At 33.9% G+C, this 19,245-nt stretch overlaps 1 protein-coding gene and 1 pseudogene across 1 annotated transcript; both read right to left on the bottom strand.

Annotated features, from left to right (window-relative positions):
• Positions 1-2,535: 2,535 nt before the first annotated feature.
• LOC146721773 (uncharacterized) lies at positions 2,536-11,015 on the bottom strand. The gene is made up of 4 exons (XM_085486297.1): positions 10,858-11,015; positions 10,662-10,781; positions 10,268-10,525; positions 2,536-2,554 (listed from the first exon to the last, which is right to left on the bottom strand). Exons 1-4 carry the CDS (start codon positions 11,013-11,015, stop codon positions 2,536-2,538), a joined length of 555 nt encoding a protein of 184 aa, XP_085342423.1.
• Positions 11,016-18,144: 7,129 nt separating this feature from the next.
• Positions 18,145-18,830, bottom strand: LOC146721772 (uncharacterized; annotated as a pseudogene).
• Positions 18,831-19,245: the final 415 nt, after the last annotated feature.

Genomic DNA, 19,245 nt, shown 5'->3' with positions numbered 1-19,245 from the left:
GTATTTAAACGGGTAATTAGTCACACGCATTATAAGGCCAGCGTTTATTAAAATTAATTAATGAAAGGCTCGTATAAATTAAACAAAATTAAACAATCATATATAGTAGGCCAACTAAACGAGCAAATAAATAAGATGTAAAAAATTTTTTTATTAATAGTTAAATCATTAAATTAACATTCCGTTACAGAATCGATATAAATTGTAAACGTTTCGACTGCACTACAGTCTTTATCAATACATAAAAATTAAATATTAAAATATAAAGTTAGATGTTAAAAATACAAAGTTAGTTAAATATTAAAATATAAAATTGAAACGATTCTTCGCTGTTGACCAATAGATATGCAAGGCGATTGGTCTGAGATGCCAAGTTATGCGACATTTGAGCATGCTACGGATATAATACGCGAATTAAATCAATGTCAAAAAAAATTAAAAAATCTTTCAACTTACATTATCATTTTAACAAGTCCTTTTCCCCGATATTTCAAGTGTGTGTTGCGAAGTCTGAATACCAAATGTCAAAATAGAGAGCGTGATGTATTTATTTATTACCAATGTTTTTTCTAAATTATGATTCAGCAAATTTTTTAAGTATGTCAAAATAACTACTGTCTAACAATTCATCATCATCATTGGAAAAGGAGGATAATCGTTGTATAAGCTTTTTAGACATAATGATCAAAGTAATAGATAACAAAATTTATTTAGATTGGTATCACAAAAAGACATTCTCAGGTAGATTACTTTCATTTTTTTCAAATCATCCGACTTGTCATAAAATAGGAACAATTTATAACTTGGTAGATAGAGCTTTATTACTATCACATCCGCAATTTCACAAAAAAAATATAGAGAAAGCTATTAACATTTTGCTATCCAACGGTTATCCTCTTGATCTAATTTTCACAGAAATAAAACGCAGATTAAAAAATCTCTCAACTAAGAAATTTAACAAGCCTAATAATAACAATATAACAGATACTAATAATACTAATACTAACATTAAATATTTTGTCATACCATATATAGAATCAATATCTGAGAAAGTTGCTTCAGCAATAAGAAGACCTGACGTAGTGGTAGGATATCGTTGCATTAAAAAATTAAATGACTTCATAAGAGTTCAAAAGGACAAAAATAATTGCCCCACGAATTCTAACGTTATTTACAAATTGAATTGCAACGATTGTGACGCCACATATGTCGGACAGACAAAAAGACAGTTAGGAACGAGACTTAAAGAACATAAAAATAATATTAAATTAGACTCTGCTAGACATTCGGTTATCACGGAACACATTCTAAACGAACAACATACATTTGACTGGGACAATATTAAAATTATGGATCATGAAAAGAATTACCAAAAAAGACTAATATCTGAAATGATCCACATTAAAGAACAGAAAAATGGAATTAATTTAAATACAGACACCGAATTGTTAGACAGTAGTTATTTTGACATACTTAAAAAATTTGCTGAATCATAATTTAGAAAAAACATTGGTAATAAATAAATACATCACGCTCTCTATTTTGACATTTGGTATTCAGACTTCGCAACACACACTTGAAATATCGGGGAAAAGGACTTGTTAAAATGATAATGTAAGTTGAAAGATTTTTTAATTTTTTTTGACATTGATTTAATTCGCGTATTATATCCGTAGCATGCTCAAATGTCGCATAACTTGGCATCTCAGACCAATCGCCTTGCATATCTATTGGTCAACAGCGAAGAATCGTTTCAATTTTATATTTTAATATTTAACTAACTTTGTATTTTTAACATCTAACTTTATATTTTAATATTTAATTTTTATGTATTGATAAAGACTGTAGTGCAGTCGAAACGTTTACAATTTATATCGATTCTGTAACGGAATGTTAATTTAATGATTTAACTATTAATAAAAAAATTTTTTACATCTTATTTATTTGCTCGTTTAGTTGGCCTACTATATATGATTGTTTAATTTCAAATTAAATTTATGTAATTTTCAAGTTACATTTATGTATTTTTCATTTTACAGTCAATAAACTATTATACATTATATGAATTAATTAAAATACTTACACATTCCGTGATCGATCGACAACAAACACAATAAATCTAATAAACACAGCTGATTTTGCCGCGAGTCGGTGTCAGTCTTGGCTGCATTCCTTTCGACCGCTCACGCGCTGAAAGCATCATTCTATTCTTTTTTGATGTATGATGAACAACAAAGATAGAGATGCTTTCAGCGCATGAGCGTCCAAAAGAAACACAGCCTTATTGGCTCTTAGCCGGCTTGAGAGAATCGATTCAAGAATCGATCTTTTCGTAATCACACGGTTCAGGTTGAGCAATATTCGTTCGGCGGTTTCGGTACAGAGTATAGGTTAGGTAAGCCAGCGAGGACGAAATTTATGGTGAAAAGTGTAATAAAAAGTGAAAACCACGAAGAATTTCGGATTATTTGTTAAATTGAACGAAGTGATACAAGATACAAGTGATACAAAAGTGCGACACACGGAACACGGAGACTATATTTGTGACGCGGACCTGAAAATCACGCAAAACAACGCCCATTATCATCTCTGCGAGACGATCGTGGGCTGCAGAGGAATTAATTAAGGAAATAAGAGGCTACGCCAAAAGCGGCGAATAGAAGGTAAATGAGAACAATTTTCTGAATTAAGAAAATATTCTTCACTATCATAATATCCTAACAGCACACAGCATGCATATCAAAAGACATCCAAAGGATATCGTGAAGACTTTTGTAGGACATTCTGTTATTTCAGAATGTATTTTAGGCATGTATGCTGTCTGAGATAATTGATAATTTCTCTAAGCAAAAAGAAGACGCGGGAAAAGAGCAATTTAGACTTGGCCATACTTGTCACATATATGTATACATATTGCACAAAATTTTGTCCACCTTTATTAAATATCATTTTTATATAATGCTAATGAAAATATACCAGACACTCAGGAAAACCTTAAATTTTTACTTATTATATTATTTGTTACATTTAAAGGTAAAATGCCAATAGCATGGCCAAAGAAATTGGCAGGTCTCTTCGAATTCTTCGAAGAAAATCGTATTGGGGTTGGAGAGGTGAATTGGATCATTTTGAACGAAACGGTAGAGTTACAGAAGGAGGAAAATACTATTGCTTATCTTAAAGAGATCATATCAGAAAAGAGAACTGTCAACGTCAAATGGCCAGTGCCGAATAAAAACAAAGTGGCGAATTATTATCCGGCAAAACTATTACAAATCGGAAGTAAGTATAAATTTATTTAAGAGTTTAACTAGGCTCTGTAATATATAAATATAAATTTAACATATATAAGATAGGCAATAAGAGCCAAATCGCGGATGACAGTGCGTTATTCTAAACGAAACTAAATTTTTTCGTTAGAATTAAATACCTGTGCACAAGGCACCAAATTTTTACTTGGACACGGCCAAGATATAAAATTGGAATAATCTCTACAAGAGATTTTTAATTCCATTTATCCCCTATTCCCCCTAAAGAAATAAAGTGCGAGAGAAAAATATAGATCCGAAAGTCGCAGAATCGGGAATCGAACCCGAGACCTTTCGCTTGCCGGGCGACTGCTCTTCCAACTGAGCTATTCAGATCCTTTCGATTCTATACTTTTCTCTGTTATATATATTAATGTTGGTAAATAAACGCCTTTAAGCCAGCGTGTATAAATTAAGAGTTTAACTAGGCTCTGTAATATATAAATATAAATTTAACATATATAAGATAGGCAATAAGAGCCAAATCGCGGATGACAGTGCGTTATTCTAAACGAAACTAAATTTTTTCGTTAGAATTAAATACCTGTGCACAAGGCACCAAATTTTTACTTGGACACGGCCAAGATATAAAATTGGAATAATCTCTACAAGAGATTTTTAATTCCATGTATCCCCTATTCCCCCTAAAGAAATAAAGTGCGAGAGAAAAATATAGATCCGAAAGTCGCAGAATCGGGAATCGAACCCGAGACCTTTCGCTTGCCGGGCGACTGCTCTTCCAACTGAGCTATTCAGATCCTTTCGATTCTATACTTTTCTCTGTTATATATATTAATGTTGGTAAATAAACGCCTTTAAGCCAGCGTGTATAAATTAAGAGTTTAACTAGGCTCTGTAATATATAAATATAAATTTAACATATATAAGATAGGCAATAAGAGCCAAATCGCGGATGACAGTGCGTTATTCTAAACGAAACTAAATTTTTTCGTTAGAATTAAATACCTGTGCACAAGGCACCAAATTTTTACTTGGACACGGCCAAGATATAAAATTGGAATAATCTCTACAAGAGATTTTTAATTCCATGTATCCCCTATTCCCCCTAAAGAAATAAAGTGCGAGAGAAAAATATAGATCCGAAAGTCGCAGAATCGGGAATCGAACCCGAGACCTTTCGCTTGCCGGGCGACTGCTCTTCCAACTGAGCTATTCAGATCCTTTCGATTCTATACTTTTCTCTGTTATATATATTAATGTTGGTAAATAAACGCCTTTAAGCCAGCGTGTATAAATTAAGAGTTTAACTAGGCTCTGTAATATATAAATATAAATTTAACATATATAAGATAGGCAATAAGAGCCAAATCGCGGATGACAGTGCGTTATTCTAAACGAAACTAAATTTTTTCGTTAGAATTAAATACCTGTGCACAAGGCACCAAATTTTTACTTGGACACGGCCAAGATATAAAATTGGAATAATCTCTACAAGAGATTTTTAATTCCATGTATCCCCTATTCCCCCTAAAGAAATAAAGTGCGAGAGAAAAATATAGATCCGAAAGTCGCAGAATCGGAAATCGAACCCGAGACCTTTCGCTTGCCGGGCGACTGCTCTTCCAACTGAGCTATTCAGATCCTTTCGATTCTATACTTTTCTCTGTTATATATATTAATGTTGGTAAATAAACGCCTTTAAGCCAGCGTGTATAAATTAAGAGTTTAACTAGGCTCTGTAATATATAAATATAAATTTAACATATATAAGATAGGCAATAAGAGCCAAATCGCGGATGACAGTGCGTTATTCTAAACGAAACTAAATTTTTTCGTTAGAATTAAATACCTGTGCACAAGGCACCAAATTTTTACTTGGACACGGCCAAGATATAAAATTGGAATAATCTCTACAAGAGATTTTTAATTCCATGTATCCCCTATTCCCCCTAAAGAAATAAAGTGCGAGAGAAAAATATAGATCCGAAAGTCGCAGAATCGGGAATCGAACCCGAGACCTTTCGCTTGCCGGGCGACTGCTCTTCCAACTGAGCTATTCAGATCCTTTCGATTCTATACTTTTCTCTGTTATATATATTAATGTTGGTAAATAAACGCCTTTAAGCCAGCGTGTATAAATTAAGAGTTTAACTAGGCTCTGTAATATATAAATATAAATTTAACATATATAAGATAGGCAATAAGAGCCAAATCGCGGATGACAGTGCGTTATTCTAAACGAAACTAAATTTTTTCATTAGAATTAAATACCTGTGCACAAGGCACCAAATTTTTACTTGGACACGGCCAAGATATAAAATTGGAATAATCTCTACAAGAGATTTTTAATTCCATGTATCCCCTATTCCCCCTAAAGAATAAAGTGCGAGAGAAAAATATAGATCCGAAAGTCGCAGAATCGGGAATCGAACCCGAGACCTTTCGCTTGCCGGGCGACTGCTCTTCCAACTGAGCTATTCAGATCCTTTCGATTCTATACTTTTCTCTGTTATATATATTAATGTTGGTAAATAAACGCCTTTAAGCCAGCGTGTATAAATTAAGAGTTTAACTAGGCTCTGTAATATATAAATATAAATTTAACATATATAAGATAGGCAATAAGAGCTAAATCGCGGATGACAGTGCGTTATTCTAAACGAAACTAAATTTTTTCGTTAGAATTAAATACCTGTGCACAAGGCACCAAATTTTTACTTGGACACGGCCAAGATATAAAATTGGAATAATCTCTACAAGAGATTTTTAATTCCATGTATCCCCTATTCCCCCTAAAGAAATAAAGTGCGAGAGAAAAATATAGATCCGAAAGTCGCAGAATCGGGAATCGAACCCGAGACCTTTCGCTTGCCGGGCGACTGCTCTTCCAACTGAGCTATTCAGATCCTTTCGATTCTATACTTTTCTCTGTTATATATATTAATGTTGGTAAATAAACGCCTTTAAGCCAGCGTGTATAAATTAAGAGTTTAACTAGGCTCTGTAATATATAAATATAAATTTAACATATATAAGATAGGCAATAAGAGCCAAATCGCGGATGACAGTGCGTTATTCTAAACGAAACTAAATTTTTTCGTTAGAATTAAATACCTGTGCACAAGGCACCAAATTTTTACTTGGACACGGCCAAGATATAAAATTGGAATAATCTCTACAAGAGATTTTTAATTCCATGTATCCCCTATTCCCCCTAAAGAAATAAAGTGCGAGAGAAAAATATAGATCCGAAAGTCGCAGAATCGGGAATCGAACCCGAGACCTTTCGCTTGCCGGGCGACTGCTCTTCCAACTGAGCTATTCAGATCCTTTCGATTCTATACTTTTCTCTGTTATATATATTAATGTTGGTAAATAAACGCCTTTAAGCCAGCGTGTATAAATTAAGAGTTTAACTAGGCTCTGTAATATATAAATATAAATTTAACATATATAAGATAGGCAATAAGAGCCAAATCGCGGATGACAGTGCGTTATTCTAAACGAAACTAAATTTTTTCGTTAGAATTAAATACCTGTGCACAAGGCACCAAATTTTTACTTGGACACGGCCAAGATATAAAATTGGAATAATCTCTACAAGAGATTTTTAATTCCATGTATCCCCTATTCCCCCTAAAGAAATAAAGTGCGAGAGAAAAATATAGATCCGAAAGTCGCAGAATCGGGAATCGAACCCGAGACCTTTCGCTTGCCGGGCGACTGCTCTTCCAACTGAGCTATTCAGATCCTTTCGATTCTATACTTTTCTCTGTTATATATATTAATGTTGGTAAATAAACGCCTTTAAGCCAGCGTGTATAAATTAAGAGTTTAACTAGGCTCTGTAATATATAAATATAAATTTAACATATATAAGATAGGCAATAAGAGCCAAATCGCGGATGACAGTGCGTTATTCTAAACGAAACTAAATTTTTTCGTTAGAATTAAATACCTGTGCACAAGGCACCAAATTTTTACTTGGACACGGCCAAGATATAAAATTGGAATAATCTCTACAAGAGATTTTTAATTCCATGTATCCCCTATTCCCCCTAAAGAATAAAGTGCGAGAGAAAAATATAGATCCGAAAGTCGCAGAATCGGGAATCGAACCCGAGACCTTTCGCTTGCCGGGCGACTGCTCTACCAACTGAGCTATTCAGATCCTTTCGATTCTATACTTTTCTCTGTTATATATATTAATGTTGGTAAATAAACGCCTTTAAGCCAGCGTGTATAAATTAAGAGTTTAACTAGGCTCTGTAATATATAAATATAAATTTAACATATATAAGATAGGCAATAAGAGCCAAATCGCGGATGACAGTGCGTTATTCTAAACGAAACTAAATTTTTTCGTTAGAATTAAATACCTGTGCACAAGGCACCAAATTTTTACTTGGACACGGCCAAGATATAAAATTGGAATAATCTCTACAAGAGATTTTTAATTCCATGTATCCCCTATTCCCCCTAAAGAAATAAAGTGCGAGAGAAAAATATAGATCCGAAAGTCGCAGAATCGGGAATCGAACCCGAGACCTTTCGCTTGCCGGGCGACTGCTCTTCCAACTGAGCTATTCAGATCCTTTCGATTCTATACTTTTCTCTGTTATATATATTAATGTTGGTAAATAAACGCCTTTAAGCCAGCGTGTATAAATTAAGAGTTTAACTAGGCTCTGTAATATATAAATATAAATTTAACATATATAAGATAGGCAATAAGAGCCAAATCGCGGATGACAGTGCGTTATTCTAAACGAAACTAAATTTTTTCGTTAGAATTAAATACCTGTGCACAAGGCACCAAATTTTTACTTGGACACGGCCAAGATATAAAATTGGAATAATCTCTACAAGAGATTTTTAATTCCATGTATCCCCTATTCCCCCTAAAGAAATAAAGTGCGAGAGAAAAATATAGATCCGAAAGTCGCAGAATCGGGAATCGAACCCGAGACCTTTCGCTTGCCGGGCGACTGCTCTTCCAACTGAGCTATTCAGATCCTTTCGATTCTATACTTTTCTCTGTTATATATATTAATGTTGGTAAATAAACGCCTTTAAGCCAGCGTGTATAAATTAAGAGTTTAACTAGGCTCTGTAATATATAAATATAAATTTAACATATATAAGATAGGCAATAAGAGCCAAATCGCGGATGACAGTGCGTTATTCTAAACGAAACTAAATTTTTTCGTTAGAATTAAATACCTGTGCACAAGGCACCAAATTTTTACTTGGACACGGCCAAGATATAAAATTGGAATAATCTCTACAAGAGATTTTTAATTCCATGTATCCCCTATTCCCCCTAAAGAATAAAGTGCGAGAGAAAAATATAGATCCGAAAGTCGCAGAATCGGGAATCGAACCCGAGACCTTTCGCTTGCCGGGCGACTGCTCTTCCAACTGAGCTATTCAGATCCTTTCGATTCTATACTTTTCTCTGTTATATATATTAATGTTGGTAAATAAACGCCTTTAAGCCAGCGTGTATAAATTAAGAGTTTAACTAGGCTCTGTAATATATAAATATAAATTTAACATATATAAGATAGGCAATAAGAGCCAAATCGCGGATGACAGTGCGTTATTCTAAACGAAACTAAATTTTTTCGTTAGAATTAAATACCTGTGCACAAGGCACCAAATTTTTACTTGGACACGGCCAAGATATAAAATTGGAATAATCTCTACAAGAGATTTTTAATTCCATGTATCCCCTATTCCCCCTAAAGAATAAAGTGCGAGAGAAAAATATAGATCCGAAAGTCGCAGAATCGGGAATCGAACCCGAGACCTTTCGCTTGCCGGGCGACTGCTCTTCCAACTGAGCTATTCAGATCCTTTCGATTCTATACTTTTCTCTGTTATATATATTAATGTTGGTAAATAAACGCCTTTAAGCCAGCGTGTATAAATTAAGAGTTTAACTAGGCTCTGTAATATATAAATATAAATTTAACATATATAAGATAGGCAATAAGAGCCAAATCGCGGATGACAGTGCGTTATTCTAAACGAAACTAAATTTTTTCGTTAGAATTAAATACCTGTGCACAAGGCACCAAATTTTTACTTGGACACGGCCAAGATATAAAATTGGAATAATCTCTACAAGAGATTTTTAATTCCATGTATCCCCTATTCCCCCTAAAGAAATAAAGTGCGAGAGAAAAATATAGATCCGAAAGTCGCAGAATCGGGAATCGAACCCGAGACCTTTCGCTTGCCGGGCGACTGCTCTTCCAACTGAGCTATTCAGATCCTTTCGATTCTATACTTTTCTCTGTTATATATATTAATGTTGGTAAATAAACGCCTTTAAGCCAGCGTGTATAAATTAAGAGTTTAACTAGGCTCTGTAATATATAAATATAAATTTAACATATATAAGATAGGCAATAAGAGCCAAATCGCGGATGACAGTGCGTTATTCTAAACGAAACTAAATTTTTTCGTTAGAATTAAATACCTGTGCACAAGGCACCAAATTTTTACTTGGACACGGCCAAGATATAAAATTGGAATAATCTCTACAAGAGATTTTTAATTCCATGTATCCCCTATTCCCCCTAAAGAATTAAAGTGCGAGAGAAAATTATATCGAATAATATTGTTAATAAACAATAAACTTCACAAATATAATACAAAGCTGTTTTCAACACTGTACAAGAAATGTGGAAACGCATAAGTGACGAGATGAAAAACTAAGGATATGACGTGACTGCAATACAAGTGGAAAATAAATGGAATAAAATATTATAATCGTCGGCTAAATTTACTGAAAAGAAGAGTCGCCACGTCACACTGGTTAATTTTTTTAAAATGAATTTAAAAATTCTATCAATAAATTATTTTTTTCTTCCAATAAGTCGTTTCTTTGTTGTCTTTGTTGTATAGTTTCCTTTCTGTGGTTTTCTATTGCGGTCAAATGTTCTTGTCTATCTTTTATTGATTTATAGGTTTCCAGGATTTGTGATAACATTTTATCTTGATTTTCATGGCGTTTTTCGAGTGTCTTCCTGTATTCTTGCATCTCTTCTTGGCACTGTTGCAATGCCTTTGCCGTTGTTCCAGTGGCGATTCTTTTTTTAGCAACAGCGACGAGGTTGGCATTTTCAGGTACGGTTACTACTTCACTTTCATCAGCCACAGGCATATCTTCAAGTTCCTCTCTTCTTTCTACGTTTGATGTGGTTGGTAATACAGTTGTTGTCGATACTGGCATTAAAATTGGCGCACTAAAGTTAAAAAATAAAATTAATTTTCAAAAATTAATGATAATATATGAAAATATATGAACAATTTTTAAAATATGCAATAATAAATATACTTAAATCACAATTCATAGATGATATTAGTATTTACAAAACAAACCTGTTATTCAATAAAGTCCTGGGATCTGATATACTATTTCGGACCATTACTCCTATTTCCGGACCCGCCACAGCAAGTGGAACTATTTTGTGGCTCTTTCCCAAAATTTCTGTCAGTTCCCTGTAAAAGCATGTAAGTAAAAATAAAGCATCAATTTATTATGATTTATTATTATTTCAATTTTAGCTATACGTACGTTTGGTAACTACAGGTAATCCGCCCTCTTCCTGTCTTATTATTATTGGAAATAACTTTTTTATATTGTCTTTCTAAAGTCTTCCATTTATTTTCCACTTGTATAGGAGTCACGTCGTATCCGGAGTTTCTCATCTCGTCGCTTATACGCTTCCACATTTTTTTAAAATTTTTAATTCTTCTAGAACCAACTAATTCTTTCTTTTTCTTGTAGAGTGATAAAAATAGTTTGGTATTCGCATTATTCCATGTAAAAATTTCAAAATTGTGTTGAATGACGTTTGACTCCTGATTTTCTTGATTGGAAATGTTAGTGTTTGGTGTGTCTATTGTTCTGTGTGTAGATGTTAATACTATTAAAACTTTTTCGTTATCCACAGTACATGTAATGGGTGGACCATTCAAATTTATTTCGAAAGTGTGTATTTTAAAAGTTAGCCTACCTACAAATTAACATGATACACATGTAAATAAAACAATTAAAAATGTATACATACAATCAACAAAACACATATGTAAATAAAACAATTAAAAATGTATACATACTGTCGGTTTGGCATGTTATGTAACTTTCCTCATCAATAATTATTGATTCATCGGCATTTCGAAATACTGTTGCCGTTTTAGGCACTTGTACGACTTCTTCCATTGTAAAAAATAAAATTAGGAAGCAATCGTGGGAAACTATAACCTTTTAGTGTAACTTTACACTGCGTACACCACCTCTCAGGCTTGTGTAAAACCAGTGTAAAATTCGTCATAAAAGTGTGATCCACTTTTCAAGACGAACAGCGTGTAATCCAGTGTAATCGCACAACTCTACGTCATTTCCGACAAGAAGAACGCCAAAGTGTACACTTTACACGATAGTGTACGAAGTGTAAGCAAGAAGAACAAACCTATTATCGCCCGATAACGGACTCGGCCAACGCCTCTGCATCTCTTGGCGAGGAAAAACTCCGGCCCTCCAAGCTAGGACCTTGGCGCACTCTCGCCTTCGCTTGGCGTTCTCTCGCCTACGCTCGGCGCCTTCCCGCCTACATCGAGCGCCTCCTCGCCCATCTCGAATGCACCCTCGCTTCGTGACGCTTCCCCGCCTTCTTCTAGCGCTCGACACCACCAGGTCGGCGCACTTCGCCATCATCCCGGCGTTTTCTCGCCTCTGTCTGGCGCTCCACGCCTCTTCTCCGGCGCTCCACGCCACGGCACAGGCGTCCTCCGCCCAAGCTCCGGCGATCCTTGCCTAAGTTCTGGCGCTCCATGCCATTCCTCAGGCGCTCTCCGCCATATCAAAGGCGACCCCCGCCAAGGATCTAGCGCTTCCCGTCTCGACTCCGGCGCAACCTCACCGACGCCCGGCGCTGTACGCCACGGCCCTATAGAGCCTACACCTCCCAGGGGAAAACTACTCCTCCTGGACGACGTGCCGCAACTCAAACCTTGATCCGACGCCCGGTGCCCCAAGAAGCCTGGCCACAGTATATACAGTAGCGCAACTCTCCTGATTTTATGAGGCCCAAAACGGAGTGCGCATGAGCGAAATAGATAAGATGGCTCTGATTGGCCTGTACTGTCACGTGATCTTCTTTCTCACATTCTCTGTTTGTTGCTCTCTTTCTATTTAAATGACCGTTGCAATATTCCCTTTAAACGTTTGTTTCTAGAGTATATATGGGTTAGACCAGTCTATATTTAAAGCAGAAATTATTTTAACATAAGATATTAATATATTCTTTTTTTTTATTAAATAGATTTGTTTATTTTCCACATTTTAAATTAATTTTTTAGACATACATATGTCAATTTTTTTCTCAGGTGCATATATTCACTCATTTCATTTAACAATATATTTTGTAAAATTATTTTACACTTGCATATACATATACATATACATATATACAATATTATATTTAATACAAATATAATTATCTTATCTATATATGTATTATATTGTTTTTATGTAAATATATGTTGCCACATTATATTTTTTTGTTCATTTTATTTTAAGTAAATTATATATTACATTAATTTTTATAACATTTTTACAACTAATAATATTTTATAAGTATATTTATATATATTAGTAGATTTCTTTGTATATATAAATTTTATGTATTTTAAGGTTAATTAATTACTGTCGTTCATTTTTCCAAATTTTTATATATTTTTAGCTTTTTCCAATATATTAACAATTTATTTGTAGTAATTTTCATTCAGTTTAGATTAGTTTATCGTAATAGTGAGGCCGGCGTCCCATGGAGCGGATTACGCGGAAGCGGAACCAGCGGATCGCCAATCACGGAATCGTTCCGATGGAGCTCATCGATAAGTTCTATCGGAACGATTCCGTGATTGGCGATCCGCTGGTTCCGCTTCCGCATAATCCGCTCCATGGGACGCCTACCTGAGTGTGACAGAACGGAAAATAAAGGATGAAAAGAGAGAGAAGTTTAAATGGCGATACTGGGCAACTTAACTATTTCGCACATGCGCACTCCGTTTTGGTCCTCACTGACATCAAAAGTGCCGACAGAAAGTTGCGCTACTATATATACTGTGGCCTGGCGCCAAACGCCCACGCAAGGAGGCCGCCTCTGACAACAAGCGTCGTCGGCTTTTGCCAGCGAGACCACAGCCTCAGGAGGTACCACAAGAAACGTCCCTTCAACCTCCGGTTCCTGATACAACAATATCAGAACCGGAGTTGGAGCTTCACCCATCAGCCGATCAGCTTCTCGTCAGACGACGGAAGTCCCAGGCGACCCAGGACCATGAGGTGTTTAACTTTAAGAAGGAGGACAGAGGCGACGACCAGGTCCGTTGAGATCCAGACGGAGAAGTGGCTTACTGCATGGACACAGGAGTTGACCACCCAGACGGAGGAGACCGGCCATAAACAGATCCAGGACCAGAGCACGCAGACGCGTAAACGCGGAGGTCGTCGGAAATACGTGCCCTTAGATTATTTACAGAAAAACTTACGCGCTTCCACTTGTACAGAAAATAAATCTTTATAATATGTAATCTAAACGTGTGAATCATTAGCGGACCTTGCGACAATCTTACATCCTTACTCTCCCACGAAAGCGAATTGTAGTAAGTATCCTACAAATTTTTATATTAATTTTTTTAAATTTAATCAAAATTAATATTGGACGCTAGTGATGAAAATAAACTTTGTAACGGTAAAAATAATTTCGACGTAACTAGCAATTTTATTCAATAAATTCACGGCGTTTTGACTATTTAATTGTGATCCTTATCAAGTGAGAATTCTATAACACAATATTTCACAATAGTTTTTAACAATGTTGTGACATACAAAAACATATTTAAATATTAAATTATAACAACAAACATACCCATCAATTAAAATGCTATTAACATAACATAAAACTGATCTTATTTAAAATTAATAGTTAAAAGAAGAACACTTCTCATCTCCATGATGTTTCGTCAACGACTGAGTTTGAAACGCACCACTAAACAATCTTTATTATTTTGTCAAATTATATGTAAATATTTGTCAAATTCTCAGTGTCTTTCTGTAGATTAACAGTATTATTATGCTTCTTTAAGAAGAACATTTCAGCAATCTCTCTCTTTCTTACATGTTTTTCATTGTGCAAAATGGTCGGTGATTTCCAAATAAAATCATGTCCATATTCAGATCTGTGTTTATTTACAACCAAATGATTAGACTCATGTAATTTAATATTGCTAGTATGTTCCTTCACTCTAGTGCACTCTAGCATAAATGTCTTTGCATAAATGTCTGTGCATAAGTGTTAATAATAATCAAGTTAGATTGTTAAATTTGGAGATTAAAGATTTGAACACGAACCTAAATTTCATTTAGTGTAAGATTGCTAATATAGAGAAAAAACTGTTTGATTTCTTGCCTTATGAGGTGGTAAATCAGTTTTTTTGTTAAAATAAACAACGATTAAATAATTTTAAGTATAAAATAAAAAGTAGGATAATTGTAAACAAAGAAGGGCTATAAGAGCTATTAAACATAACAAGTTGTCAGTTGATATTAAAAAATATAAAAAAAACTTCATTTGAACGTAGCAAGAAATAAATAAGAAGTGATCATTTATTCGCATTTTAACGAAATAATATATACATAAGAAATACACATTAGAGCGAACGTTTCGGCTGACATTTCGAGCCTTCCTCAGCGCAATACAAATATTATATAAATTGAAATGTAATATTGAACATTAAAGACGGCAATTAACGATGTCAAGATAATAAAAAGTCAGTTTTTTGTCTCATTACATATGTTTCTAAATAAGTCATCGCGTGTGACAAGTGCAAATTTTTTGATACATACTGAGATCGAGCGACAGTGCCATGTAATCACTGTGTATAGGCCTCCTGATTTATTGGTCAAGGGAGATATCTTGATTGAATCGTCATATTGAAATGTTGTTAGACATTAAATGGAGATCTAAATAAATAATATTCAATTATTCACTATACTTTTGAAAAATAACATGCACTGTACACTCACTCAAACAAAATTGGCGATTATTTTATAGAAGTTACAAGTATCAGACGCGAGATCTCATAGACACAGTTTTTTCAAAAACAAAAGTTTACTAAAGACAGAACGTCTTTACCGTCTCAACTCCCAATCCCAAATGAGGCAGTGACTCGGTGTTTCACCTTTATTATACATATCAAGGTCTGTTTACAAACCCTGGTAATTTTGGTAAAGAATCTATAATATTATTGTATATATCAGGCAAAAATTCAGTGTCGTTTTGTAGATTCAATCCATTAGTTTGTCTTTTTATAGTTGAATCTACAAAACGACACTGAATTTTTGCCTGATATATACAATAATATTATAGATTCTTTACCAAAATTACCAGGGTTTGTAAACAGACCTTGATATGTATAATAAAGGTGAAACACCGAGTCACTGCCTCATTTGGGATTGGGAGTTGAGACGGTAAAGACGTTCTGTCTTTAGTAAACTTTTGTTTTTGAAAAAACTGTGTCTATGAGATCTCGCGGCTGATACTTGTAACTTCTATAAAATAATCGCCAATTTTGTTTGAGTGAGTGTACAGTGCATGTTATTTTTCAAAAGTATAGTGAATAATTGAATATTATTTATTTAGATCTCCATTTAATGTCTAACAACATTTCAATATGACGATTCAATCAAGATATCTCCCTTGACCAATAAATCAGGAGGCCTATACACAGTGATTACATGGCACTGTCGCTCGATCTCAGTATGTATCAAAAAATTTGCACTTGTCACACGCGATGACTTATTTAGAAACATATGTAATGAGACAAAAAACTGACTTTTTATTATCTTGACATCGTTAATTGCCGTCTTTAATGTTCAATATTACATTTCAATTTATATAATATTTGTATTGCGCTGAGGAAGGCTCGAAATGTCAGCCGAAACGTTCGCTCTAATGTGTATTTCTTATGTATATATTATTTCGTTAAAATGCGAATAAATGATCACTTCTTATTTATTTCTTGCTACGTTCAAATGAAGTTTTTTTATATTTTTTAATATCAACTGACAACTTGTTATGTTTAATAGCTCTTATAGCCCTTCTTTGTTTACAATTATTAATTTAACAGAGCTAATTACTAATTTTATTTAAAAAGTAGGATGATAAAAAAGTTTAATAGGATGAAACAAAAACAATTTATTTTCAAATCCGTTGGCAACTGTTGACAATTCTAATTGGTTAATAAATATTAGCTCTAAAGTGTTACCGGATACTGTATCTAAACTCTTAAGTTTAGGCGACACGTTTGCATTGCCGATTCAATGCTCAGATAATGACCGACTAAATTATACCGTTAAAGTTATAAAGAATTTCGAATCAAATTGTCGTTATATCCCTGAGGATGCTTTGAAAACAACTAGAATATCTATTGCCAATTCACTACAAAGATTTTTTTCCAAAAGTAAACATATTAACTATTGTGACAAATTTATTCAGAATGCTTTTAATACTTCTAACAAATATTTACAGAATAATAAAGATTTGATTTTTACCAAGGCTGATAAAGGACAAATTACAGTAGTTATGGACAAAAATAACTATGTGACTAACATGGAAATATTGTTAAATGATTCGATGGCATACAAAAAATTAAATAAAAATCCGATTAAACGTCTGACGAATAAACTTCACACGTTAGTAAAGTCGTGGCATAATAATGAGATCATTGATGATCAAACATATAAATTTTTGAATTGCACGAATGGTAATCTATCACAGTGTTATGGACTCCCAAAGGTCCATAAAAACGGTTACCCATTGAGAATCATTGTGTCATCGTTGGATAGTCCCTTTTATAATATCGCCAGTTACATTCATAATATATTAGTTAAATCTGTTAAGAAACCGAATTCAAATATTAAAGATGGACGTTTGTGAATATTATTAAGAACACAAGGGTCAATGATGATGACGTAATGATGTCTCTGGATGTTTGTTCATTATTTACGAATATTTCAAAAGATTTAGTTTTTTTCTGCAATTGAGAATCGTTGGAGTGATATAAGATTAATAACCAAATTTAATTTACAACAGTTTCTATACCCTGTTGATGTAATACTTACTTCAACGAGTTTTCAATTTAATGAGCAGTACTATGAACAGATTTATGGAAGCCCCATGGGATCCCCTCTATCACTGATATTAGCTGACTTACAAGGGGACACTACACTCAGTACATCGAGAATCGGGATGCCAATTTTTCTGGTGATTCTAGAGGTCAAAAAAAGGTATACGTGTTTCGGCGTTTTGTCGAATGCTCCATAGTTTTCGAGTAAAAAATTTTTTAAAAATCGTAAAGTGCAGCAGCGATTAAGAGCTAACTCGTAGGTCGCAAGTTCGAGTCCGTGTCTCGTTACTTTTTTTTGTTTTATTTTGCTAGCTTTGAAAAAGTGTCGTTGTTTAAATATATTTATTTATTTATTTAATTAAATTATTACGTTAAAAATATTTTTCAAATATTTTGTCTTTATATCTTATTTTTATTTAAATTATATTTGTCATTTATTATATATTATATATATGTATATGTATATATTATTTAAATTTTATTTTTATTTTGCAATTTTATTATTTTCAATACTATCTGCGTTTGCTCAATTTGTTTGTTTTATTTATTTCAAACACATATTCGGTAAATATTTTCAAAAGAATTATTAGTTTAATTAATTGTATACAGTACAAATACATTGGGAAAGAGAAATAAGAAGAGATAAGAATTTGTTTACAAATTTTATTTACTGATTAACACTTGTTACAGAACATTTACTAGGGTGATATACATCGTAAAAACAGTTAAAACAAATAAATCGGCGACAATTTGCGCAATAAATAAGAGAAAGTTCCCCACATGTACATTTATTTTTTCTTACTTCCGGTGGAAAGCAGATCTGATTAACGTTCGCGAATACGTTTCTCGTCAGAATTAATTTTGACGCAAACCACGCGTATTCAATTATTTCATTAAATAAGTTTGAAGAAAGTTGCGAGTGAATTAATGAGTGTATTTTGATAGCATCTTCGCGCAAAGAGAGCTGTCGGTTACTTTGCAGAACTTCCACAGAATTTTGAATTCTTTTGATGAAATTTTTCACCTGCCGAAAAAAATACACGTCACATGGTTGGCAGTATGGCGTACAGTGTGGAGGAATAATTTCCACTGTTGAAGTACAATTGCCTTCATTATCAGTAAAGACACTGTTGAAGTGTGCTGTGTCTGTTTGTCCTCCCCACGAATCCAAAATGAGCAGGAACTCCTTTTGATTGAATAGGGTTTGATGATGTAATTGACGAATTCATCAAAGTGGGCTTTCGTCAATTTTCCTGATTTCGAGGCGGTAATATGTTCATTGCCATATATTTCTGATATCATTTTGATCGTCTCCGAGACACGAGGCCCAAACGTTCCCTTCGGTTCCTGCATACACAAAAATACTTGTGGCAAAATTTTTCCTGAAGCAGTTATTACATATTGGGCCGTATATGAATGCGTAATTTTATTAAAATCTCTTAAAAAAGCTTCTGTAGTTTTTTCGCCTTTATCGGAGTGAATTTGTCGCACATCAGCGCGGTACTCGCAACCAGTTTGATCAGTGTTTATAATGAAGTCCCTTTGAAATTTTACAATTTGTTTAGCGATGCGATTTTGAAATATTTTCGCTTTATTTAATATTTGTGATATATCTAATGCATCTTTCGATTTAATGTATTGCGTTACTTTTCTTTGCCGAATCCTAAATGTTGATTTAAATTTGATTGCCCATGACTCGGATGCTGCAAACTCGAAATTTTCAAATTGTACTGCTGCTTGGGAAGCCCATTCTCTCAACATCCTTGTT

The sequence above is a fragment of the Nylanderia fulva genome, unplaced genomic scaffold (assembly GCF_048542155.1).
Source record: "Nylanderia fulva isolate GAGA-0341 unplaced genomic scaffold, ASM4854215v1 Scaffold416, whole genome shotgun sequence".
Lineage (NCBI taxonomy): Eukaryota > Metazoa > Arthropoda > Insecta > Hymenoptera > Formicidae > Nylanderia > Nylanderia fulva.
The sequence above is the reverse complement of the archived record's forward strand: the minus strand, read 5'-3'. Positions and strand labels throughout refer to the sequence as shown.